The sequence below is a fragment of the Musa acuminata genome, chromosome BXJ1-1, assembly GCF_036884655.1.
Source record: "Musa acuminata AAA Group cultivar baxijiao chromosome BXJ1-1, Cavendish_Baxijiao_AAA, whole genome shotgun sequence".
Taxonomy (NCBI): domain Eukaryota; kingdom Viridiplantae; phylum Streptophyta; class Magnoliopsida; order Zingiberales; family Musaceae; genus Musa; species Musa acuminata.
Window position 1 is genome coordinate 13419676 of NC_088327.1, and position 25246 is coordinate 13444921.

General features: G+C 39.8%; 4 protein-coding genes across 5 annotated transcripts; all 4 read left to right on the plus strand.

Moving 5' to 3' along the window:
- Nucleotides 1–1429: 1429 nt before the first annotated feature.
- LOC103997064 (Golgi apparatus membrane protein-like protein ECHIDNA) lies at nucleotides 1430–5279 on the plus strand. Of its 2 annotated transcripts, XM_009418210.3 has the most exons (6): nucleotides 1430–1556; nucleotides 1921–1977; nucleotides 2068–2271; nucleotides 2400–2459; nucleotides 3958–4084; nucleotides 4978–5279. In XM_009418210.3, the coding sequence occupies exons 1-6, from the start codon at nucleotides 1542–1544 to the stop codon at nucleotides 5064–5066; spliced, it is 552 nt and encodes a 183-aa protein (XP_009416485.2). In that variant the 5' UTR covers nucleotides 1430–1541; the 3' UTR covers nucleotides 5067–5279. The 2 variants fall into 2 exon arrangements, with proteins under 2 accessions (XP_009416485.2, XP_009416477.2); XM_009418202.3 differs by lacking the exon at nucleotides 1430–1556 and having other exon boundaries at nucleotides 1888–1977.
- Nucleotides 5280–8365: 3086 nt separating this feature from the next.
- Nucleotides 8366–9639, plus strand: LOC135587154 (transcription factor JAMYB-like). The gene is made up of 3 exons (XM_065078211.1): nucleotides 8366–8583; nucleotides 8675–8804; nucleotides 8892–9639. Exons 1-3 carry the CDS (start codon nucleotides 8442–8444, stop codon nucleotides 9430–9432), a joined length of 813 nt encoding a protein of 270 aa, XP_064934283.1. The 5' UTR covers nucleotides 8366–8441; the 3' UTR covers nucleotides 9433–9639.
- A 7102-nt stretch (nucleotides 9640–16741) lies between these two features.
- Nucleotides 16742–20801, plus strand: LOC103997036 (AP2-like ethylene-responsive transcription factor AIL7). Its single transcript, XM_009418167.3, has 8 exons — nucleotides 16742–17649; nucleotides 17765–17847; nucleotides 19153–19161; nucleotides 19247–19335; nucleotides 19587–19660; nucleotides 19746–19796; nucleotides 19875–19951; nucleotides 20033–20801. The coding sequence occupies exons 1-8, from the start codon at nucleotides 17276–17278 to the stop codon at nucleotides 20470–20472; spliced, it is 1197 nt and encodes a 398-aa protein (XP_009416442.2). The 5' UTR covers nucleotides 16742–17275; the 3' UTR covers nucleotides 20473–20801.
- Nucleotides 20802–21179: 378 nt separating this feature from the next.
- On the plus strand, nucleotides 21180–25036 carry LOC135674895 (uncharacterized). The gene is made up of 3 exons (XM_065185154.1): nucleotides 21180–21383; nucleotides 21462–21610; nucleotides 24719–25036. The coding sequence occupies exons 1-3, from the start codon at nucleotides 21257–21259 to the stop codon at nucleotides 24800–24802; spliced, it is 360 nt and encodes a 119-aa protein (XP_065041226.1). The 5' UTR covers nucleotides 21180–21256; the 3' UTR covers nucleotides 24803–25036.
- Nucleotides 25037–25246: the final 210 nt, after the last annotated feature.

The window sequence follows — 25246 nt, forward strand, 5'->3', positions numbered from 1 at the left end:
AGATTCCCAAACGAGGAAGGCGTTGCCAAGAGGGTATTCCACAACGATTGAATGACGTAAATATCCCCGTTTCTGCTTCCTTTCAACATTGATTGATGTGTGGTTGAGGTGCGAATAGATCGCACGATTAGGGGTAACGATGGCAACATACCAATAATAAACCAAAATGGAAGGTTCTTCGTGATCGAAGATATCATCTGTGATGAAACGAATATCAAAGCATGATTACATGCTCTAAAGCATGATAAAGATACCTTTATATTTTTAGATATATATAAGTTATATTTGGAAGGTATTCTTTTGATAAGAAAGCTCGAATTAGAATTGATGTATGAAATGACATAATTATCCCGCTCCTTCCCTTCGTTTCATCAAGGATTGATATTAAGCACTTAGTTGCAAATGTTTTGCCCAATGAGGGGTAAGGATGGAATCATGACAAGAATAAAAACAGAATAAGAAGCTTTTCGTGATCAAAACCACCATCTAGATGGAAACGAATATTAAAGCATTATAACAAACTATAAATATAAGTAATAAAGCTTTAAACAAGCAATAGAAGTAAGAGATGAAGAATATATATATATATATATATATATATATATATATATATATATATAGAGAGAGAGAGAGAGAGAGAGAGAGAGAGAGAGAGAGAGAGAATGGTTAGTACATAAGTCTTATATTCAAATCGAATACCTTATATATATAGTTTAATATAATAGAAATTATTTTTCAGGAAAAAAAGGGGCAATAATTAGGGAAAATCCATATATATATATATATATATATATATATATATATATATATATATATATATATATATATATATATCATTGAATTTGATTATTTGACTATCATGCATATACCAAATTTCTACGTAAAATTTGTTCAAGTAAAAGTTAGAAATATGCATAAATGCCAATCCAAATTGAATTTTAGGTGAATGTAAATGTGACATGAATCTAGAATCACATGAGATAATTAATTAAAATTTTAAATTCAAATATCATTTTTGAATAAAATATTTTTAAAAGAATTTGTAAAATGTGAAGATAAACAAAAAATATATGCATAAATGAATCAATAAAATACTATTTTATATTAATTATTGCTGTATTTTAAAATGTTTTCATATTTTCTTATAATACATAAACATTAATTAAATCAAATTAGATATCACATATCTATGAAAAATAATGACATTTAATATAATCCCTGTCATGTTGTTGTAATTCATAGACAATTAATTTGGAATTTCCAAATAGAAATCAGAATCCAAACACCGGTCTCCTTAATCTATCCAGCCATCTGTAATATACTTGTCTCATGATCCAGATGATCTCACTTTGAGATCCGTGTCGAGCATGATGGAGGGTAGTTTGGTTATTCTATGGTAACCATAAGGTCATTTAATTATCTGATCGGGTCGCAAGAAAGAGGGTTTCGAAGACTAACTGGCCACGAAGCCTCGTCTGTTCTGCTCGCATGCGACTCGATCGCCGAGACCGCCGGAAGGGATCGAGAATCCCCCTCTTGTGATGGATCCAGTTCAGGTAATCCCCTTTCCCCCCACCAACACAGAAGCCTAATCACGTCTCGCTTCTTTGTCAACTATGGGTTCCTTCGCCCAGCAGCATTTCCCCCATCTTTTCACTTGGAATCAGATCGATCCGATCGTCCCACTCCTTTTTGTTTTTCCTGAGATGCCGTTCGATCCAAAGTTTTTTCTTTGCGATTGAATTAAGCAGGGAAGCTGGGTTCTTGCGGTACTTGGGATCTACACCCAAGATCTAGATTCGCTTTCTTGGGGGAGAGGCCTTAATATTAATCTTTCGTGCCCTAAGATTTTAGTTCAGCGGTTCTTCATTACGACTTGATATATGTCTTGATGCGGTATGCATGCACTTTTGTTTGCAGCCTACAGGGGAAAACTACGCCAACCCAAAGACTTGCGTTTTCCATGTTCTTTTCAAGGTGTGTTCTTTGTTGTTGGATATACTTTTTTCTTGTGCCACTTTGGCAGATCCAAGTTCTAATCTTTCTCGCTTTTTGGGATATTGATAGGCTGCGGCGTTGGCTTTCTACATACTCTCGGCGATCTTCATTGACAGTTTTGTGATCATTTTTGTGGTCACTGTCTTTCTTGCGGCTCTTGATTTCTGGGTCGTCAAGAATGTCAGCGGGAGGATTTTGGTTGGGCTGAGGTGGTGGAACGAGATTGACGAGCAGGGAGAGAGCATCTGGAAGTTTGAGTGCTTGGATCAGGAGGTTCTCGCTTTCTCCGTTTTACTTGAGAGTTATCTGATGAATTAATTTATTGGTCACTCGTGAACTCGACCATTTTTTGGGCATTATGTGAACTCTGATCCAATTTCTTTGGTTCTCTATCATTCTAGTCTCTTGCGCGTATGAATAAGAAGGATTCATGGCTCTTTTGGTGGACGCTTTATCTCACGGTTAGTCATATAATTCATGCTAATTGTGTTTGCAAATAACTCTCATCCTTAGGACCAATCTTTGACTGAAAATGTTACTATCACTTGCATTTATATGCTGGCCCTTGTTTCTCTATAATCACTTTTTCTTATGAACGTGAAACAGGCACTATTTGTTATCATTTCTTGCGAGATCCTTACCTGGGTCACTTTTTCCGGTTTCAAAGTTAGCCAGCTAAATTATTAACTATACACATATGGGCATGCTTGCTGGCATGGTAATTATACACATATTGCAACATGTATGTGGATGCCACTAAAACCATCATTTATCGACTATTGTTTATTTACTAAAATACATGGATAGGCACTTCTATACATTGGATGTGATGGTGCACAGGTACATAGGAATGCCTGTGGTTAGCTATCAACATCTTAACCTACAGATAGGTGTGTAAACTGAAGCTACAAGGAAGATAAATTATTAACTGTAGAAACAATAACCATCAAGACATATAAGATTTCATATTTACAGTAATATTGCCTCTTATCTTTACATTGTGATGCATGTGTTCTACCTCATCTCCCTAAATATTTTTTTACTATTGTTATGATATATAAAATCACTTGAAGAACATATGCATGTTGCATAAGTAGTTTTGAAATGACTGTGGTCTCAAAGTGAATTGAACATAAGGCTAGCACTAACATAGAAGATTATCTTTTCTCTGAATTGAACATTACCACAGAAGATACATAAATGCATCAGTGAAGTATGGTGAATCAATTTGAATTAGAGGCGTCATGCAACAAACATAATATAAGAAGATCCATAAATTCATCCATGAGGTAGGGTGAATCATATCAGATTAGAGGTTGAGAAATACACGAAGATCAAAGACAGAAAGGCCTGGTTAGCAATGATAAAAGGGGACATGAAAAAGTAGGCAAATGAAACTGTAGTACTCCGTAGTACTTTACTGAAGAGTGCCACTTTTTCTATACATGTTGGCACTTTCCCGACATATTCATTGTTAAGATAGGCAAATGAAGAGGCAAGGACATAGCATAACACCCCGTGGTTTGGTTGGACAGCAACCATTCCAATCGTCTGTCTTATTTGTAACATAGGAAATAATCAATGGGGGCATTTATCTTAATTAAAACTTGAATAGATCTTTAATATGGAGGCCATTGGATCACATTAAAATGACAGACAAATGTTTCCTATTGTTCAGACAAACAAGTATTTTTTAGAATTTTGGAGTTATCCCATGTTTCCCTGAATATCCACTTGTGTGATTTTTAATGTTTAAAGTTTTATCTGGTCATATGATTATTATCCCTAACCCTCATGCAATCTGGGATGGCATGCTCCTCTCTGATCTTTGAGAATTCTTTGCTCACTTTTACTACACCTTAAGTTATCCTTTATGGATTAGCATCTGCATAGCCATACCTTTGATATATTGGTAAATTACATTATCAGTTCTCTTAAAGTACGTTCTTCAAATTGCAGGCTGTTGCATGGATTTTTCTTGGTATATTCTCACTTATAAGGTTCCAGGCAGATTATCTACTGGTTGTGGGAGTTTGTTTAACCCTCAGCATTGCGAATATTGTTGGCTTCACTAAATGCCGTAAAGGTATGTGAGCCCAAATTACTTTTAACATTTTGTGCTTTAGAGTTTTGATCTCACTAAATATTACTTTATGATGAGCATACTACATTTTATGATTTTTGCTGAGTTTTGTTAAAAGCATCCAATAATTTAATCCGTAGTAAAAGTTAAACTATAGAAATTATATTTGACATTTAAGAGGCTTCTCTATTTCCATGCTAGTTTGAGTTTGATGGTCCATAAAATTCTTCTAAAATTATTCAAAATGATTAAGCATGTTCATTGGCTTAGTGAAACTTCACCAAAGACAACTGGAACGCTTGTTTTGCATTATAGTATTTCTTATAATTATCAATCAGTATTTTATGTTATATGTTGCTCAAGATTTCACATCATTGTTGGATAGATCAATGACTCCTATATTCATAACAGGTTCCTTTCTTCTTTCTTAAATAGTTTCTTTTTCTACTGTGCTGTTACTATCTCCATGTACTTTAATGATTTACTGAAATGAGAATGTTTTCTCCTCTGTCCTCTTAACCCTCTGTCTGTAAGCCCAACATTTTGGCAATCCCTATCAGCAAGATGGCAAAATACTTGACTGCAACAGGAAAATTCTTTAAATTGTCATCTAATTGCTGTTTGTTTGAAGACATTATGCATCACATACTTCTCTGGAATTCTTTTCTCATGTCACACATTTTATGTAACATATTCCATCTATCCTCATAGAAACTATGTACAATGTACATTAACATGTTGCAGAATTATATTACAGCATCATGACTGTCATTGTTTATTGCACACTACAATGTTTGAGATATGTTATTCTGTCTCTATATCAGCAAATATTTGATATTGATTTTTCTCTTATATTTCTTTACATAAACCTCATTTGTACCTGTTCTGTGCTCCAGATGCCAAGAAACAGATCCAACAATTTGCCACTCAGACCATCGCTTCGCGCTTCACATCATCCTTACAGTCAGCATTCAGTGTTGTCTGAAATAACATCGGATAAAGAATTATGCCAGAGGATGTCGTGTTTGTTAAACAAACAAATATGTTCTTTTTCTTAAACTCTGTAGGCTATCAGAAAACAACTTAATTGTCTGTATCTTAGTTTCCCACAGTGCTTTCCTTCAATATTAAGTAGTATACAGTGTGTTACAACAGTCTGGTGCTTTGCAAATAAAGGAAAATGAGATTGGAAATCTAACTCTGCATCAATTATCACTCTTCATGGATGCTTACATGGTTTCATTTTCTGACCACAGCTTAACGTGATTGTGAAGTGCTGTTCCTGCCACTCTCCTATGCCAAGTGCCAAAATATACAGTGAGAAATATTTTATCTAGAGATAAGAAATTTGAGTCTCTTGTAAATGTCTGGTGCTTTGGGCTTCACACATAATGACTGATCTAAAACTCATTACTAAATACAATGCTTAATCCTCCTCACAAACATAGTGTTGGTGGTGGAGATCATTAAAGAACAATGAGGGACCCTCATATCTTGCTATGAACGGGGAAATGCAGGTCAAGGAGATGAGTAAGACCTGCAACAATAATTTGCAGCCGAGAGGAATGCATGCAGATCACTTCATCCGCTTGCGCCGTCACTGTCGTCTCGAGAAGGATCGGCACATCGATTCCTTACTCCCCTTCTCTTTCCAACACAAGACCCAACATCACGAGTAATGAGCTTTCTCTATTCTCTTCCTCCTTACTCTTCTTCTCACGGATCAGCATCACTCGGAGAAGGACCTGTCTCTTTCCCTCTCTTTCACTTTCTCCACCTTTCTATCCCTTTCTATCTACCACAATCAAGTCACAGTGCTTTTTCTCCGACGATGGAGAGTGAGTGCTATTATAGAGTTTTGTTGAGAAGGAGAAAAAACAAAATTCATCTTATATTAATAAATAAATAAATAATATATCAGAAACTTGACGTAAAATTAATGTGATTTAATAAATCTCATCTATATCTACGAAGAAAATTAACCATATGAGATCAATTACAAGATCTTTTGCTCGTTAATTCTCTTTAGAAACAAAGTATTTCTTTAGACATCCGAGAGAAAAACCTAAATTTTTCCATAAGAATCAAGAAATATCTGTGATATTTATAGAAAAATTAAATGTTTTTTTTTCATGATAATTTCTTTATTAGGATTCCTTTAATAATGAAATGAAGCATGTATTGATGTAGGAATTGTGTGCCGAGACAAAGTTTGGGTTTGCCATCTGAAGAACTAGTAGTGCTTCGTCTCCTTGTATCTGCTGTGTGGATGACACAGTAACCCTCACTTCCCCTTAGAAATCCATATCCTTCAGTGCCACCAACACTGATGAAGATAAATCAAAGGGTGATAGGTGCCACCGGGCAATCTAAGAACTCACATCCTCTCATCAACTATATTCCTCCATCTTTTGGCTCCGCTGCAGCTGCGCTTCCCACTTGAATCATCTTCCCCATCTTTCTCACCATCATTGACTCACCCGATATGGACTACAGCAATCTCCGATGGTGGTGGTGAGGACTAAAAGGAGAAGAAGTGGCTCAAGTACCTGCCATTTGGAATGCAATCTTCCTTCTTTACATATGTATATGCAGCTCTTAGACTTAGACACATCTCAAGGACTAATAGCTCACAGAAAACTTGGCCATTCAAACAACTTAGATGGATGCCATGTATGCTCCTTCATGCAACTCCATTATTCCAATAAGGACACACTATGAGGGAAGTGGGGAATGAGAAGGATAGCTGTACTTGTTCCACACTTTTTCTTTTGCTTTCTGGGATGAGATAAGTAGAAAGATGGAAAAAGGAAGATGAGATAGAGCCACCCTCCTCTTCATGGTACAATCATATCATTAAACTAGTAAGCTTGTAGTAATCCTTGCCTTTTGGTGCAAGAACATGCATCATTAGAGACGTCCCTCCTTTCTCAAAAACATGCATCAGTGGTGGAGAGTTAAGAGAACAAAAGGTTCATGTCTAGCTTTTCCCAAGTAGTAAGCAATGGCAACATGCAACACAAATGGCAAGCACTGGTGTCATCTTTGTTGTTGTTAGGGTTTTCAGTGTCATTATTGATGTTTGCACCTAAGACCTTAGGTAACTTGAGCTCCTCGCAATCCTAATCACTTTCAAATGGGGGTGCTTTGCTGTTTGATCTCTAACTCTCCACCACTAATACATGTAACCTAATTCCAGAAGCACAAGGATGAATTCACCTCAACATCTCCATACTTGATGCTTAGAGATGGCTGTCCAAATTGGATGTCAAATCATAAGCTGAACTCCCCACCAAAATTGATATACTGCTTTGACTCTGTATCCATACTGGTCAAACTAATCACTCGAGAATGCAGATTGTTGGATGCATTCGAGCCAATCATGCTCATCACCGGCAGGCTGAAGTCACAGCAGGGACCCATGGCCAGTCTTAACTCAGGACACTCGATGACAAGTATGTCTCACCCACACGCATTTGAAGTCAAAAGACTGACAGCGAAGAGAAACGAGGAGGCATTATCCGCATAAGGATGTTTTGGTCAAAGAAGCTTCTTCATCTGAGAACAACCGCAGTCAAAGTTCCCACAAGTTGAAGCCAACTAATAGCACACGTTGCCTCGCCCATGGAATCACCCTTCTTCTTTATTTGGGCTACACGAAGCAGACGCATGTGGGGATCTCCCGGAGAAGCTTGTTTGGCTCTCAGCCACTGGTTCCCTTCGGAAGCTGCAAGATTGCAGAGAAGAAATGCCTCTTTTAAATGCAGTCTGAGCCACTAATCTCACACTTGACACTGAACAGCAATCCTCTATTTGTTTGTCATGGTTTCCTTCACCAGATTAAATTGAAAGCACTGAAGCTACCCCTTTCTATCACATGATGAAGTAATGCTCAAGCAGCAGCAGCAGAGTTCTTCCAGAAGAACTACTAAGAACAGTCTTGTCTTGGTGTACAGGAAGGTGGTAGTCTACCTTACTGCATTCGACAAAAGAGAAAGGGAAGAAAGCGAGTAATGGTATCAAATGTAGACCAGAGCATCATTGAATCATCGAAAAATCCAAATCAATCTCTTGATGAGGAGTCTGACCATGCCAGGGTGCAGGGCATCAAGCTGATCCACTTGCAATGCCACATATTAGAGGACAGATGTGAGACAAAGAAAAGTCAAACTTAGAAGCCGGTCTCGCGCTGTTTGATTTAGTTTAAAGCCCCTACTTTTGGCTTTTGGTAGCCTATACGACTCCTGTTTCTTTGACGCCACCCTCTATAAGAAGCTTACCTATGCATCGAACGAGTCCAGCGCCAGTGATCTACTCTTCTAATTCCATAAGAGCTCGGTTTCAGGACACTCGACGAGTCATGGAGTTCAATGGAAGGGCCCCTGGTGAGGACGAGGTGGAGCTGAGGAAAGGATCTTGGACAGTGGAAGAAGACCTTCTGCTGATGAACTATGTCGCGGAGCACGGCGAGGGCCGATGGGATTCACTAGCTCGAGAAGCAGGTAGAGTGAATCCTGTCAGTACTCTATGATCGATTCTTTTCGTCCAACAGTTTGTTCATGGTGCTAATTACTCTGTTTCTGCGTGTTGCAGGTCTCAAAAGGACAGGAAAGAGCTGCCGGCTCCGATGGCTCAACTACCTCCGCCCCGATCTCCGCCGTGGGAACATAACCCCGGAGGAGCAACTACTCATCCTCGAGCTTCACTCTCGTTGGGGAAACCGGTGAGCTGCCATCTTCACGGGATCTCCCGACGACCATGTTTTTCCTCTTAGCTTAGTCCTGAACGGAGCGACATGGCTTTCCCACAGGTGGTCGAAGATCGCGCAGCACATGCCGGGGAGGACCGACAACGAGATCAAGAACTACTGGAGGACCAGAGTGCAGAAGCACGCGAAGCAGCTCCGGTGCGATGTCGACAGCAAGCGGTTCAAGGACGTGGTGAGGCACCTATGGATGCCTCGACTGCTCGAGAGGATTCGTGCGGCTTCCGGCAGCTCCGCGGTCTCCACGCATCAGAGCGTAAACGATCCATCGACTTGCAAACGACCCGAGGAGGGAGACGTCGAGCTCGGTGAGGCGAAGAGGGCCAGCCCGGAGAGCTCGAACATGGTCAGGTCGACCTCGGAGTCCTCCGAGGTGCAGGTTTCAACAGCTTCAGTGTCCGACCGCTTCACCAACTGTGACGACGCATGGTTTCAGGAAACGACAGGCTTCGGCGCTTACTGGCCGGAGACTCTACCGAGTCCCGGAGCTTGCGATAGCTGGGGTTGGTCAATGGATTTGGATCAGAGCGGGTGGGAGGAGAACTTGTGGAGCATGGAGGACACATGGTTACAGCAGCAGATCTAATTGCAGAGAGAGGACATCACAGAGGCAATTGTAAAGGGAAAAGACAGCATGGATTTGGGAAACCAGAGAATGTGTCGGGAATTTTTCTGTCTTCCCATCATTTTCTCCACTCATTATAATTCTTACTACGTGATTAAGGAACTATAAATTCACGTCTGCTTGTATCGAATAAATTGTTTCTGAGGTGTAGAGAAAAAAGCTTTCATCTCTGTGACTAGAATTCAGGTTACTGCGCTCATCATGTTGTCTATGAATCCAAGCAAGCATTAATGAGACAAACATAGAATCTATGTATGCTAATTACTACTGGAGTTTCCAGAAACAAGCTACAGATCGAGAGTATAAATTCATGCTGTCATTTGTTGGATTATAATAGTCAGTCATCCATAAAAGTCAACTTCCTGTTTGCTCTGACTGCTATAATATTTTTGGGAACAAGCCAAGAATTCCTCTTAATGTTGCATCACTGTGACTAGTTTTGACTTGATGCTATCAAGAAGTCTAAAAACAATGATCCATTTTGGTAGATGAAACCATGTTTTGGTAGATTGCATGACTCTGCACCAAACAATCAAACCTCAAGTGTGGTCAAGACTTAGTGCTAATGCTTCATTAAAACTCTTCAAGCAGCCAATGTTCAGACTGGCCCTCCTCCTCCTCCTCCTCCTCCTCCTTCTCTTCCAGGAGATGACACCACACATAAAGGAAACAGAAGTGGCATGTACCCCAAATGACTTGAGACTTGAAAGCTCCACCTCCGATGGTGTGTACTTGCGAGATGATGCACAATGCATCAGCAACAGGTGAGTGATTAGAAGAGAAGACACAAGGGAAAGTAAATTCATATTTACTATATGACCATTGCATATATATCCCTACAAAACTCAAAAACTTACATATGACCATTACCATACTAATATTGGAACACAAAATTACATTAATGCTTTCTTAAAAATATTAAAAAACACAAGGGTTCAGATAATTGGTGAAAGTAATAAAAGATGTTTTAGTTAATTAAAAAAATATTTTTTTAAATATTGGCTATGATCATAATCATAAAAAAGCACTTATGAAATATTTAAATATTGGGAAGGATATATATCTATATATATATCCATGATTTATTTCAGATGTATATATGGAATCAGAACAAAGGACTAAAGATGATTTATGCTGAAGAACTCTATCTTGGTTGGGAGTCCAATCACTTATCATCATATTTATATCTTCTACGGTTTAATCTAAGCTTATATATAGTTTTCTCTTTTTTGTTTACAGTACTGCATAACTATTCGCTGGTGTGAATTGCAACAATTCTTTTAGGTACGTGCAATTATTGATGAACGGTGTGGATCTACGGAGACAGCCCCTGCACAGATATGGATCCATACTTAGCCGTAACTTGAGGCTATATGAAGAACAACACTAATGTTGCATCCATCATCTTCGTTGCTACCAACCATATCTCAAAATCCACTTCAAATTCCAAGGAAGAAGAGATTCTGAATAATTGTTTTAACAGCAAGAAATTAAGAATATAAACTAATATGGTATAAAAAATAGGCCTGTATATGCAAGCATTAGGTCGATCATGGCGTAAGCCACAAGCCATTCTGATGACCATGTCTCAGGTAAGAACTCCAAGTCTTCTAAGCTTCTAAATTCTACGTCTCCAACAATGTACATCTTTCGCTTTCAGCCGCCATTTCCGTCCACCACTTGGATCACCATCTCCACCACCGTCACTGAACCAGAAGAATGTGAAAAGGACGAGTGCCGTTGCAGACTGAAGGATCAACCATGGCAGTGGATATGGTTTACGTACAGGAGAAGAAATCATGAAAGGGAAGCCATACGGAACGTCATCTTTTTCTAGCTGTTCACATCTTCTAAAAGCATGGACTTGGAAGAAGATGCATGTCGTATTCCTGCAGCGAATTATAATCTGCACCTTTGTTTCTGGTTTCGCCGTGTCGATCAATCAATGAACTAAACGAGGAAGCATGATTGATTGAGTCCAGTAAAATGATAAATCAATGGAGAATGCGAAATGTGGCATTGTAATCATCCTTCGCGTGAGAAAGTTGGAACATTGTTGTTACCTATACGTCAAAGACGGAATCGATTAGCAAAGGCAACTGTTAGAGCTCTCCTTGTGGCATACGGAGGATGTTAGCCAGTGGTTATCATTTATCTCATGGGAGACGAACCTTTAATCCTTTTCTAGCTTATTTCAGGCATATTAGTCTTTGTATATACTTCTTGCACATTAAAAGTGTTCTTCATTATCTCGCCTCTCCAAGTTTTTTATGAATATATATTTATATACACATATGTACTGTCTGTTCAGTGATCATCCACTGTAGCTACTATACATGCTGGATGGAATGCCATACACTATACGCCATCCGCAGCAAGGTTTTCTAGTGGTTGTTAGCTCCTTTGCCGGAGTACAGGGAGTTCGAAACGTGCGGTGGGCTCTCCTTTGCTTGTTTGTGGAAGTTGCTTGCTGCCAACCCAAGTCCATCCAAGTGACACAGTCTAATTATTGGGACCATTCTGTCATCACATTCCACCACGATCATTATAATAAGAACAACAGGTTGATCTTCCACACCGATTCTTGGTTGACTCTCAGTTTTCTTGTCCAAGTTTCAATCATGCATGACATAAAGATAATTAACTGTGTGACTGTTCTATCTATCTATCTATCTATCTAATGAATGCATAGCCAAGTGGGGTTCCAGTCTTGTTGTTTAGTCAGGCCTCAAAGTCGTCTCGAAGATTTCATTGTGGTTTGCCTATGGTAATATACAAGTCTCCTCGAAGAAGAAATACCTCAAACTAATGTTTCTCTTCCTAACTTTTGGCTGTTAGCAGCTGAAGGATGTTGGCTTCATGTAAGAGATTTAAGGTTGCACGAAGTTTCCGCGCATGCATGAGATTGTGCACCACCTAATAACCTGAAGGGAGCAATGCTTTGTAGTGATTTATTTCCACTTCATTTGGCCTCAGAAACCATGGCAGATTCTTTATGGTAATAACCTGTCGTGTCAGACGTTCTCGCTCTTCATGCGTGCTTCAAAGTACATGACTGCTTCCTTAGTCCAAACAGATTCGATGGCAGTCCGATCAGTGCTTCGCTTTGGCAGATTCCATTTAGCGTTTAGTCGATTGCTTTCGTTGGATTTGTTCGTCAACAGAACACGTGACTTTGAGGCAAACTAGTTGTAGCTTTCTCTTCGAAAATGTCAAAGCCCACAACGAATAGTAAACATTTTGCTTGAGCAAGCAGGTGAAACTCCACCATACTAGAAGGAGACCATGGACAGAACGAGTTCATGTCATTGAATTATCACAAAGATCTGTCCTAATGCCCTATCCCCCAATTTCTGCAGCTCCAAGTACGACCATGGAAGTCAAACTAAGTAAAGAGAAAAAAATAAACCGGGTCTACTCTTCTCATCTTATTTTAGAAAAGTCAAACATGACCCCAAGAACAGTGATGTGGAGCTGGTCAAGTCCTTCGCCATGATCTGTCCTACAAATGCAAGTGTGGATGTGGAACTGGTCAACTCCTTTTCAACAAGCTCTTTCAGTAAGTTCTTCAGTGGTGGAAGAAAGGAAGAGTAGTTAACAATCCATTAATAACTATTTGTTGTCAATTAATTGCTTTGGTCACAAGACTGGATTGTTAGATGTGATCACAACCCTACTGAAAGGTTTTCTTTCCTCTGAGCTCAACTTTCACAAGTGTGCAGGAGCTCAAAATACTGCCATTAAACCACTTTATATGACATCCTTATTAGTCTTATAGCGAAGAGGAAATAATTTGGGATGATGAATATTTTTGGATCAGGTATCTGAGAGGTAAATACAAACTTGTGAAGAAGATGGCATTACACTTACTTTGTGGGCCTCAATCACAGCTTTGTATTCCTTCCACAAGCTACCAGAGTCCGGCAGAAGAGCATCTGGTGCTATGTTGGACCCATCTCCAGGTGTACAGAGCAATAGAAGTGTTGTTCTACATCACTGTCTCACTATCTATAGATTGATAACCATGCTTCTGTGACAAAAGCTTCATGCCTCTTCCCTGCACACAGAGAGAGAGAGAGAGAGAGAAGATGGGCAATAGTCTGCTGTCGATGGTGTTCCGATGGCCACCATTCAACCTGTCCAACCTCGCAAGTAACATGTCTCTGCTCGTGTTTAATTTGACCGAGTTCAGCTTCTCCAGCATCATTCCTACCTGGCCGGCGATCACCTTCTCGGTGGTGGACGACATAGTCTGGGCCTTTGTTATGGTGCTAGAGTCGGTAGCCTTGGTTGCCATGCTCTGCTTTTTCTTCGTCTTCTGTGGATGCAACCTATGAACCTATTAAGGTACAATGAAAGTGTTAAGGTTTTAACTCATGTCTTGTGTAACTCAGAAACCAACTCATGGAGATCCTCTAAGCCTGCACCATTGGAGCTTTGATGCTTTGTTTCTTGTTGCGATTTGGGGACAGTGATGATGATTGGTGGGCTGGATTGTTAGGTGAACCGGAAAAACATGGTGTTTGCGTTTTTAGTTGGGTTTTCTTATTGATTTCCTTCATACTTTACCCTGTGTTTGTCTATATCTATATGCCTCTACCACTTGATGGCGTTGACTGCCTTTGCTGGTAGATGAACAATGGCCATGGTCTCTGTGGGCCAAGTTAGAGGAAAATAGAATTTATGCAGTCGTCTTCCTACAAGCAGTGAGAGTAAATTTCATCGAGTTATTTCTTGATTCATACTGGTTCTAACCAGAGCTAATGCTTGGAACTTGAATCAGGGAGCTGATTAATGAATCAATTGGGTGATGTCACTACAATTGCAGAGGGCCTCTATTGTGCATTTATCATTGTAAATCACTGCTATGTAGCTTTTGCTTATTCTTAAATATCATGATATATTGTTAAATTGTGATGTGAAAACTTGTTCATTAAGCATGTTGAATAATTTAGATATCAATTGTTCTGTTCTACTGCTCAAAACCTGCACCAAGATAAAGTAGTTAAGTTACATGCTGCCAGTCTGCACTAAAAGCTCATCACTTGGTTAACTTGCCACTAAGAATTGCCTTATTTCACCACAATAAACTAGTGCCATTGGCCTTCTGGTCCATTAGGATGATTATGCCATTCTTCTTAGAATATAAAGCATTTGCAAGTTGTCTTGAGGTAACCTCTTAAGGCTAATCCTTTTGATGTAGTGTGGTTTGTTCTTTTTGGATGGAGAGACAAATAGATTCTGAACATAATGGAAGGTGTCTGAAACTTGAAGCAGTTTGCATCTAAAAATTTCACATTGGTGGATTAAATGGTGCTGTAAGGCATTTGAATGCAACATAATATGAAATCTACTGTAGCAGAGAATGCTAAGAAAAACCAAAACAGAGAAAGCTAAGCAAGTTCTATCTCAATTAAGGTAATTCCAGTCTTGTCTTGATGCTCTTATGTATCTGTGCTTGTTTATACTGAGATGCTGGTGCATTAATTCACTTTACAACACACCTGGCTTTATGCAACTATTTTAATTTATATGTAAAGCCTTTCACTGCTAGATGGAAGATGATTTACTTCTTTATGTACTGTTTTTGGATCTCCTATTCATTGAAACAAAGATTTAACCTCCTTTTCATCATATTTTCTTTCTTGTTTCTCAGATCTGTTTGGTATAGCATTTTCTGTTTGCTCTTATACAATTGAAGTTGAAGTGGTTTCTATTCTCATGAAGATACACAGTAGTAGCTTTTTTCCACACAAAAAGATAATAGTATTGGCAGTAATAGCCTTTGAAGTCTTTCATTTTGCAATATATATATCTGTTTGATGATATACACAATCACAGGCAGCCAAATATTTAATTTGGAACCAAATATGGCCTTATTTGTTTTGGCAAGCTTAAGCTTTTTTTTTTTCCCCAAAGGCAATATGAATAACATGCTTGATGGAATCTAAAGATTTTTTGTGCCACTAAGGTGCTTACTGAAATATAGGGATCCAGGAAAGTTGATGGTGATCTTGAAGATATCATGAAAGAACAAAATCTCTTCCCATCTATCTGAATTTGATGATCAAAAAGCACTAGTCACCCATCCATGACAGTCAGTGGGGAAGGAAAAGAATCCAACACCTACAGTGGAAGCATGCAAAAGAACAGAATAAATGTATAATGACAAAAGGAATATGAACCCATTTGAGTAATAGAAAATGACAGGTTTGGATTTCTCTCTGAGAAACTTATGAAGATAGACTAAGGATTAGTCCATATTGCGAAAGATAAAAAGGACTCAAGTGAGCAATAAACTTAGAAATTTATTTAAACTTAACAGTCTTACTTCATTGATTGTTAAACTCCTGTTCTTCATCCAGGTTATATCCTGTTCAGTGTTGTAATTTGCTTTAAATGCTAACTTAACATGTTTTGATGAGTCCCCAAAGAGCATCAGATTTGCCTTGTTAGTTCCATCTAGGAATCATTGATCAACATATATTTCTTCTGTTAGAACATAGTGATGAGTAAATCTTTGGATTTGTCTGTTTCGGTCCCAAGTTGGATTGCCACACTACCTATAGCAGAGGTGCATAACACTGTCTGGTTATAATTAGTATTGTCATGAAGACCGCATGGAAAATTGTATCATGGTGATGCTCACCAAGCAATCTGCTCCATTAATGAAGCTGGAGTCAACCAACTCTGGAGCAATGGATCACTCTAGAATTAAGAATGTTGAAAGCTCAGATTCTTTTGTTGGTGAAGCTGGTGATATGTCTTGTCCTTAGTTACTCATCTTGTCTTCCTTTCTGCCCCACTCCAAGACACCACCCCATTAATTCCATTTACAGTGATACTTAACTATCACTCCTTGTAGTGATGATTGCCTTGATCTCATTCATTTGATCATCTCCTGGATGATTACCCTGTCCAAATGTTGGATGAACTCTACACCATGTCTCTCTGGCACTGCATGAATTCTACCCAGCTCAGGTGAGATGAAATCTAGAGTCGAGGCAAAAGATGAGCTTCGGCCTCATGGCTTTCCCAACACCATCATCAATGGGAATTGGCAGTCCTACTACTCCAACATCTTCTTGAGTGGACTTGTCACAGTAAGACAAAGTCATAACCTGATTAGTTCAAGATGAAAGAAGGGGTACGCTTGAGCCCAATGAGCTTACAACAGCTTGCAGCCTTGTCACAACTAGATTTTGTCAGTATTGATTCGATTGTATTACGTCCAAGTTCGTCTCATGTTAAAGCTGATCGAATCCAACCCGACCGAGTAAGATCAAAGCTAAACATTATATAGTTCGAATTCTAATTCAAAGCGAAATAATCAGATAGGAAATAGGTTTTGGACAGCAGAACAGAAAACAGAAGACAAAGCAATAAATCCCAAACAAGCAGATCGATGAAGCGCAGCGCAGGTCCCGGAGAGCACTTAACAAGACGACAAGTCCATCCCCTTCTCTTCTTCTTTAACGTCATCAGATGCTGCGTTACCTCTCTCTATTCACCGGAACATCCGCAAAGCTGCTGCTGCTTAAAGACCGATTTCCTTGACCGCAGCAGCCGCGAGCGAAAAAGCGGAGCGCACTCCACCAGTCCATCCACTCCACCACGTAGTACTTGGACCATATTTATTACACAGCACTTCTACAGTGCTGAGACTTTTTTGTCGTTCCCTCCTAGCTTCATCTCTCTCCATGTTCCCCCTCATATACACGTCCACCGGTTCCATTCTGTACCGGAAGCCGAATTCCAACCCTAATCACTGCAGAGCGAGCTAGAGAGAGAGAGAGAGAAGGAGATGGGCCACAACTGGATCTCCTTCGCGTTGCCGCACATGGAGATGCTCCTCCGACCCTGCAGCTACGACCTGCAGGCCTCCGCCGCCGCGTCCTCCTCCTCCTCCTCCTCGGACAACAACGTCGGCGCTTTTGCCTACGGCTACCAGTACGTTCTTCCACCGGCCCCCGCCCCCTCGGAGCTGAAGACGGAGGTTCTCCTGGGAGGAGGCGTCGGCGGCGCCCCCCGCTCCGAGTTTCTGACTGCTGACGGTCGGGACGGGTCGTCGGCGGTCGTTCAAGGGGCCGGGGAGGTGGCCGCGCCGGTGGGGCTGAAGAAAGCGATGGCGTCAGCGGCCTCTGGCCAAAGGACGTCGGTCTACAGAGGGGTGACCAGGTAGTAGTCGATCAATAGATCGTTTACTCGCTTCTTCCTCTCCTCGTTATGCATGTTAACGTGTGATTGGCTCACCCATGCGTGCGCGGGTGCCGGCGTTTTCTGCCTTCGCCAGGCACAGGTGGACGGGGAGGTATGAGGCGCACTTGTGGGACAACACGTGCAGGAGGGAGGGCCAGAAGCGCAAGGGACGCCAAGGTATGCGACTCCCTTCTTCTTCTTCTTCTTCTTCTTCTTCTTCTTCTTCTTCATGCCAATTCTCCTCGAGAATTAAGTAGATTTAGTATTGCATGCTTGTTAATTACGCCAGATTAGGATAATAAGTCGGCTTGTGATAGCAGTCGGCCACGTAGATATCAAACATATGATGAGTGCGCTCATACGTTGCGATGGATCCTTCCACATACGTAATTGATGGCTCGGGGCAGAGATGGATCGGCACTCGATAGTATCCATGATGGAAAACGTTGCGCAGTACCACAACATGGTACGGCCGGCCACTACAACGACGCCCGGATCTGGTTGCGCTTTGTCCGCAAGAGGCTGCCGCTTCGACGATAATCTAGTGTTCTGGTGCCATGAAACCAGCGGCTCTGTCTCTCGCAGTCGCACATCCACCCTCCTTCACCAGGAGAGATCTCTAGGAAAACCTGAAACACCTATTTCTTTGGGAGAGAGTTCTGCTGTTTAGGCTCAGGCATCAGAACAGTACATGCAATGACCTGTGCATGTGCATGGATCAGTAGCTGGGAAAAGTGTGATGAGAGCTGTAGGATCGATATCTCTTGCCGATCCAGTGATACTCGATGTGACAACACGCAGCTTTCATCTGCTTGGAAAAGAAGAATGGCGTCCTCTCATCGATGAAGAAGTACACTGATACCCCTTTTCAGTGGGGGGCTTCTCGCATGTCAAATCTCCTGGCTCCCAGTATCTTTGACCGGAGCTCAAACCCAGCAAAGCTCCCATGAGTCACTGCAACAGACCGTGAATCAAATGCATTGGCCCCCTGGGCTCTCTCATGCGCTTGCCGCTGTAGCATTGCACTGCTGCTTCTTTCTGTCCTTGTGGCCAACTTAAGATTCAGATGCATTTGGTCACCCAAAGGTCGTTCTTGTGAGACCCCCATCAATCGCACTATTGCTGATGATTCTGACATTACATGGTTGCATGTGCATTCAGTTCTTATTATATTTACACTATGTAAATAGTGGTGAGCCCATGGAGGTTAAACTATTGATGCATCAGTATACAGTCAAAGATGGATCACCAAGTTATGAATTCTGTTCTTAGGCTCCAGTTAAGAATGACCCATTGAAGCTGTCTGATATGCTAATCAAAGAACTACATTTAATTGTAAACTACAGTTTTGGAACTTACATGATGAGAACTCATGAGAATTGTGAGCTTTTGGTGTGTTTGCTATTCTGCTGATACAAGTTTTGTTTCATTTTGCATGTATGTGAATGTGCTCTGTTGGTCATATCTGTGGCTACTCTTCAGTTTATTTAGGTGAGATATCCTTTTTCTTCTTCAAGTTATGTAAACACCAATTTTATATGAATTAGAATACCGATTAAACTTCGATACGACACAGGTGGATACGACGACGAAGAGAAAGCAGCAAGGGCTTACGATCTTGCAGCTCTGAAATATTGGGGTCCTACTGCTGCGACAAACTTTCCGGTTGTCTCTCTGCTTCTGCTAGAATTCCGTCTGATTTAATCGGGCCTAGTATTAACCAAACACTGAAATTTTCATTAACCAAGCAAACACTATATATCAACTTCTTTGCTTTATGGATTAGAGTACTCTTGTTGACTACTTTTAATTTAGGTATAGAATTCTTCAGAGAAAGATCATAATTTGGACTTCTCCTTTCATGTTCATCAACTCACGTTGCTTGCTTCTCCACTTCTTATCTTAAACCTTGGCAGGTGTGCATTTACAGCAAGGAGATTGAGGAGATGAAATGCTTGACCAAGCAAGAGTTCATTGCATCAATAAGAAGGTAAAAAAGCACACATTTTGCAGCCATCTTCCTAAAGAACTGCATCATTTCATATGCTTATCGAGTGTCTCTTGGAATTGTTCAGAAGAAGCAGTGGATTCTCAAGGGGTGCTTCTATCTACAGAGGAGTGACAAGGTGAAGACTCTGTGCCCAAGCAATACCAAAATTACTACTGCAAATGTGTGTTTAAGGCAATTGCTTGTGATTTATCAGGCATCATCAACATGGCCGGTGGCAAGCAAGGATAGGTCGTGTTGCTGGAAATAAGGATCTTTACCTTGGCACGTTTGGTGAGCTTATTCGATTGTCTACGTTTGCTGAACACTGTTTTCTATCTTGTTTCCATCCTTAATCCAAAAATTGTTGTACAGCAACGGAAGAAGAAGCTGCAGAGGCGTACGATGTGGCGGCAATCAAGTTTCGCGGCCCAAACGCTGTCACCAACTTCGAGCTCAGTAGATACGACATGGACGCCATCGCAAACACTGATCTTCCGATCGGAGCACCCGCCAAACGGATCAAGCAGACTCCACAAGCCAACGATGACCAGCTTCCTTTCGATAGATCGGGCAATGGACAACATCTCAGCAGCGTGCCGCCGCCCCTCCTACATAACCTCGTTCAGCTTCACTGCCCTCCTGGCTTCTCGCCCGGTCTGACATGCTGCAATTTAGAAGAGAATGACGCCGCCGATGCCTGCAGCCAAAACTTGTTCTTCCTCACCGCGAATGATCGGCTCAAGAACCAAGTTATCAACATGCAACCGGAGAGGGCTGGCAATCTCCAACTGAGACACCTTACTTCCCAGTAACGCAGCCAGCTGACTGCAGTGCGTAGCGAATCCATGCAATTTTGTAGAGCAAGTGGTGTTATAATCAATGCGACATGGATCTGCTCGTAGGCAAGTGATTTGTATGTTGTTAATGAATCAGATCTGGAAGCACACTAGGCTGGTTGAGATCATTAATCTACTGTAATTTTGAATGACAATGTGCAACTGTGGATTGACTGCTGTTGAATCTGGCACACTCAACTCAGTCAATGGCACGCATAAGGGAGTCGATGCCTGCTATTTCATCAGCATTCCTTTTCGTTTCGAAGAATGGAGCACAGCACTGTTGCAAAGATGCCGTAGGAATCGGCGTTTAGCGTGCGGTTGTTAAGTCGTGCATCGGTTGCGTCCTATCGTGCAAGTCGCGAGAGTTAAGGCGAGGCTGGCATTCGCAGGCCGGTTCGAACCGGGTTGGGCCGTCTAAAACCAATCTATGATGTGTACTTCAAATTTCGTTTGACATATTTTTAATAATAATTTAATTATTTTGAGTTAGTAATTTTATATAATAAAATGTTGACCTTTATTTATTTATTTATTTTTATGATATTAATATTTATAATTTTGATTTATCCTCCACTTTGATGTGATATACTTATTTGTCATTTACTATAATATTAACTCTTTTATTAATAAATTTAAAAAGGAAATCGTGACTTAAGTAGCGATCTGGGCTCGGAGGAACGAGCGATTTCTCGACGAAGAGGAGACCCAGCCGTTACTTCTCATCATCGGGTTCGACCGCAATAGGCGGCGCTTGAGAATGGCGCTGGTGGCGAAGTACTGGATGCGGCTCGTCGCTGGCGGGGGAGGCGGCGCTGCCGCCGTTCCTCCGCTGTTCCTCCACCGTCTTTCTGCTGTCAGACCATACCACCCGGCCGTTTACGAAGGTACGATCTCTCCGAGCCCGCCGCGATGGTTTAGGGTTTAGGGTTCTGATGATGATTGGGTGACTGGTGGCGGCGCAGTCAAGGTGGGAATCCCGGAGTTCTTGAAGGCGGTGGGTAAGGGGGCGGAGGCGCACATAGCAAAGCTGGAGGCCGAGATCGGGGACTTGCAGAAGCTTCTCGTTACGCGAACACTTCGCCTCAAGAAGCTCGGCATCCCTTGCAAACATGTAAATGCCTCTTTATCTCCTCTTATTCTCTTTCAAGTTTCTTATTGTAGTTCTCGATTCCTTTTTTTCCCGTCTCTATCTGCAATATCGTGTTATTAGTAAATTACAAAACGGAAATTGATAGTGTGGGAAGAGCTTTACAGGATTTCATTGCCCCATCAAGAAAGGTGTCTAATTGTGTAGTTTGCAGCTGAATGAGTTAAGCCAGCTAGGTTGAAAATGTTCTTCATGGAGTAGATGTTTCTACTTTCCATAGGCTGAGAGGATTGCCATTTCTAAAATCAGTTTAAAGATTATAAACCATAATTTTGTTAACAGTTAGAATCCCAGGACTATCTGCTTCCATAAAAAGGTTGTGGCTTGGGTTTTTATTGTTAAAATAGCTATATGCTATGTTTTGTCTTTGGTGTTTAGTGGTGACGATGGGTCCAAAGCGCCCCTCTTTTGTGTATCGTTGACTCTTTCTGTAGTGAAGGAGATGATTTCTAGAGCGATGGGTAATTTTAATTTTGTTACTGGGAAAATATATTGTGGGCTACCTTACATTGGAAAGCTAAGAAATCAATGTGTTGGCATCAGGGCTGCAGCAGAGGCTTCATGACATATTCGATAGTGCAGTTGAGGTCCCTTCTGAGGTGGAATATGTGGATTCTATTAGGATTGGCAACTACAAAAATATTGGATGATGAATATTAAATAAATGGTGAATCATGACTATAAAAAAAAACTGTCAAATTCAAACAATAAATTAGTGAGATGCAGTCCGAAGTCAACTTGGTCTATACCCAAACTACCTATATTTGTGTGAGTTAAGCAACAACTTGAAGGAAAACAAAGTCAACTTTTCAAATGCCACACTGTAATTGCTAGTTGCACACTTCCTCCTCCTTTGTCTATATGATTAGACATGTTTGTTCCACTTATATTAGTTATGCACTGTTGTTGGTAATGATTAACCTTGTTATATTGTATCTATACCAATCTTTTGAGTATTCCTTGTGCTAACTCAAACGATTCTATTCATCTCAATTTATTTCATGTGCATTGTTTTTTGTAGCATTACATAGGTATTAGGGAATTTGGATCCTGTTGTGGTGTTTTATTAAACTTTGGATGGCTCCTAATAAAATTTTTACCCTTCAGATTCTTTATGTATATGTTATATATATTTTGTGTAGTATTCTTCTGATTTGAAAGTTCTTCTAAGTTAAGCATGGTGTTTACTTGATTATTTTTCATATATGTTTAAGATCTGTATCAACTGCACTATATCTGTATCTGTGAGTTAAGCCTTATATATTTTGTTTTGTTATGCATAATCTTTGAATGACAAATATCATGATATTCCTTTGTGTTATTCTTATATTGTAAAATATACCAAACTTGAGCACCTTTTTACCAATGAGTTCCTTAAGTTGTATTTGACAGGTACATGTTTGTAACATTAATATTTAAGTGAGAAATTATATTTTGTATGTATACTTATAGGTTTATTATAGCGGCATTCCTCTGATTCTGACCCTTCCAATGAGGGGAAATGTTGAATATTGATGGAAATTAAGACACTTCTCATGTGACCTACGTCAGACATGCTAACATGTTTTTTAGTTATGCAACTAGCATGATATTTGTTCCATAAATGTTATAGTAGATTGCCTATTACTTCAGGGTGTTTTTACTATGGTTAACCTTGATAATTTGTTTTGCTACATTTCATATCATGATTTAGTTTTTTTTCTAGATGATAATGTCAAACACAACTATACCTATAGTGCTTAACTCATGGATGCAAATACATATTGCATAGTCCACTTAAGACAAGTTCTATATGAATTTTAAATATATTCATATACTGTATATCAAATGTTGTTCTTAACCATATAGAATAATCATTTCATATCATGATTTAGTTTTTTTTCTAGATGATAATTTCAAACACAACTATACCTATAGTGCTTAACTCATGGATGCAAATACATATTGCATAGTCCACTTAAGACAAGTTCTATATGAATTTTAAATATATTCATATACTGTATATCAAATGTTGTTCTTAACCATATAGAATAATCATTATACTTATTTAGAATTTAAGATCAAATGATACTAGACAAAATATATTCAAGGAATTTCTGTGACTTGAATAATATTATCCCAAATTTCGAAGGAGCAATCTTAACATTGTGTCAAGACTGTCTTTATATGTAGTTTACAATAATGAATCTTATAATTTTTTATTTAAATATTTTAATTTTACTAATTAAAAAAGTTAGTTAGTTATGGAAGTCCAAGAAGAATAACCTCACATGCACTGTGTTTGTGGTGTAGATTTGATTTCTGCAATTGTCCTGTGCTTTCACAGTTTCAGACATGAAGATCACAACTTGAACTTGGTTGTCCTGCACTTTCCTTTGATACTTTCAGTTAATGCAGGCTGCAAACCAGAATTCGTGGATGTGTAAATCCAAGACCATACATAGGTGTGAAATCATGTAGCCTTGATCAGTTATATTGCAGCAAAAGGTGGTAGAAGAGTTGGTTCATAGAAGAGTTGAGGTGGCTTTCTGTACAAGATGTTGGACGATGTTGTCATTAAAGGGCTAAATGGCTAACTGAAATTGCTGGGAAGAGATTAGATTTCGGGTTGTCGGTCAATTGTTTTGTCTTTTTTGTCCCTAATATTTATAGAATGAAGTACGCTCTATGCAAGAAGCATTTGCCGTCATAGTGCTGCTACATGATTGAGTGCAGAAAATTTGAGTTTTTTTAGTCTAATCCTGATGAGATAATCTTAAATTTAAAATTTAGTTGTCTAATGTGGACCCGAGTGAGACTGTTGTGGTTTACGGAAATTGTATGTACATTCAATTAGCAAAATAGATGGAACACTACCAGAAGTTAGGAAGCCCCATGCAGGTGCTTATTTTAGTTTGCCACCTTGAATATTCTGATGTTAATAAGACACTGCAGAATAAAAAAATTGAACTTTGGTTACCATTTGTTAGTGGAATTCCCACTATCTGAATATTCTTGTACATAGTTGAATTTCAACTAGGTTGTTTATAAATTCTAATGATTTTCACTAATTTATGTTTACCTTTGATGCAGAGGAAATTGATTCTTGAATATACACACAAGTATAGGTTGGGGCTTTGGAGGCCTCGAGCTGGCTCTCCAAAACAATCAGCTTAACTTTGATTCAGAAGCCAAAAAAAGGGGTTGATGCTCGCACCTGTTGATTATCATGATAATCGTATTGGGAGAATGGTTTTGCATGAACATAGATGTTGACTTGAGTGCTGATTTGTTGGAATATTTTCTTCCAAATGAAAGAACATATATCTGTTTGCTACTTAGCATCAGAATGCTCAACAATAATATTTGTTTTTTAATACTGTGAAAGCAAGTTATCAGTTCTGTGCTTAACTTTGTGATTGTTAGTGAACATGTCTATATGATTGTTGTATTGTGTTGCATGTGATCATAAACACTGAATGTGTGGTTTAGATAATTTTCGAGTACTGTTGTTATGGTTTCTTACACCAATTTGTGGACTTTGCGACTTGTTTATCACATTGTATACTTGTAGGATTATAATATCACAAGGACAAGACAGATTTTGTGTTGCTTTATCCA

Coding starts and splice junctions, on each gene's coding strand:
- LOC135674895 (XM_065185154.1), top strand. CDS start 21,257: ATGGCGCTGGTGGCGAAGTACTGGATGCGGCTCGTCGCTGGCGGGGGA. Junction 21,384..21,461: donor CCACCCGGCCGTTTACGAAG/GTACGATCTCTC, acceptor GTGGCGGCGCAG/TCAAGGTGGGAATCCCGGAG. Junction 21,611..24,718: donor TCGGCATCCCTTGCAAACAT/GTAAATGCCTCT, acceptor CCTTTGATGCAG/AGGAAATTGATTCTTGAATA.
- LOC103997064 (XM_009418202.3), top strand. CDS start 1,903: ATGCACTTTTGTTTGCAGCCTACAGGGGAAAACTACGCCAACCCAAAG. Junction 1,978..2,067: donor TTTTCCATGTTCTTTTCAAG/GTGTGTTCTTTG, acceptor GGATATTGATAG/GCTGCGGCGTTGGCTTTCTA. Junction 4,085..4,977: donor CTTCACTAAATGCCGTAAAG/GTATGTGAGCCC, acceptor TCTGTGCTCCAG/ATGCCAAGAAACAGATCCAA.
- LOC103997036 (XM_009418167.3), top strand. CDS start 17,276: ATGGGCCACAACTGGATCTCCTTCGCGTTGCCGCACATGGAGATGCTC. Junction 19,336..19,586: donor CTGCTGCGACAAACTTTCCG/GTTGTCTCTCTG, acceptor AAACCTTGGCAG/GTGTGCATTTACAGCAAGGA. Junction 19,952..20,032: donor TCTTTACCTTGGCACGTTTG/GTGAGCTTATTC, acceptor ATTGTTGTACAG/CAACGGAAGAAGAAGCTGCA.
- LOC135587154 (XM_065078211.1), top strand. CDS start 8,442: ATGGAGTTCAATGGAAGGGCCCCTGGTGAGGACGAGGTGGAGCTGAGG. Junction 8,584..8,674: donor TTCACTAGCTCGAGAAGCAG/GTAGAGTGAATC, acceptor TGCGTGTTGCAG/GTCTCAAAAGGACAGGAAAG. Junction 8,805..8,891: donor CACTCTCGTTGGGGAAACCG/GTGAGCTGCCAT, acceptor GCTTTCCCACAG/GTGGTCGAAGATCGCGCAGC.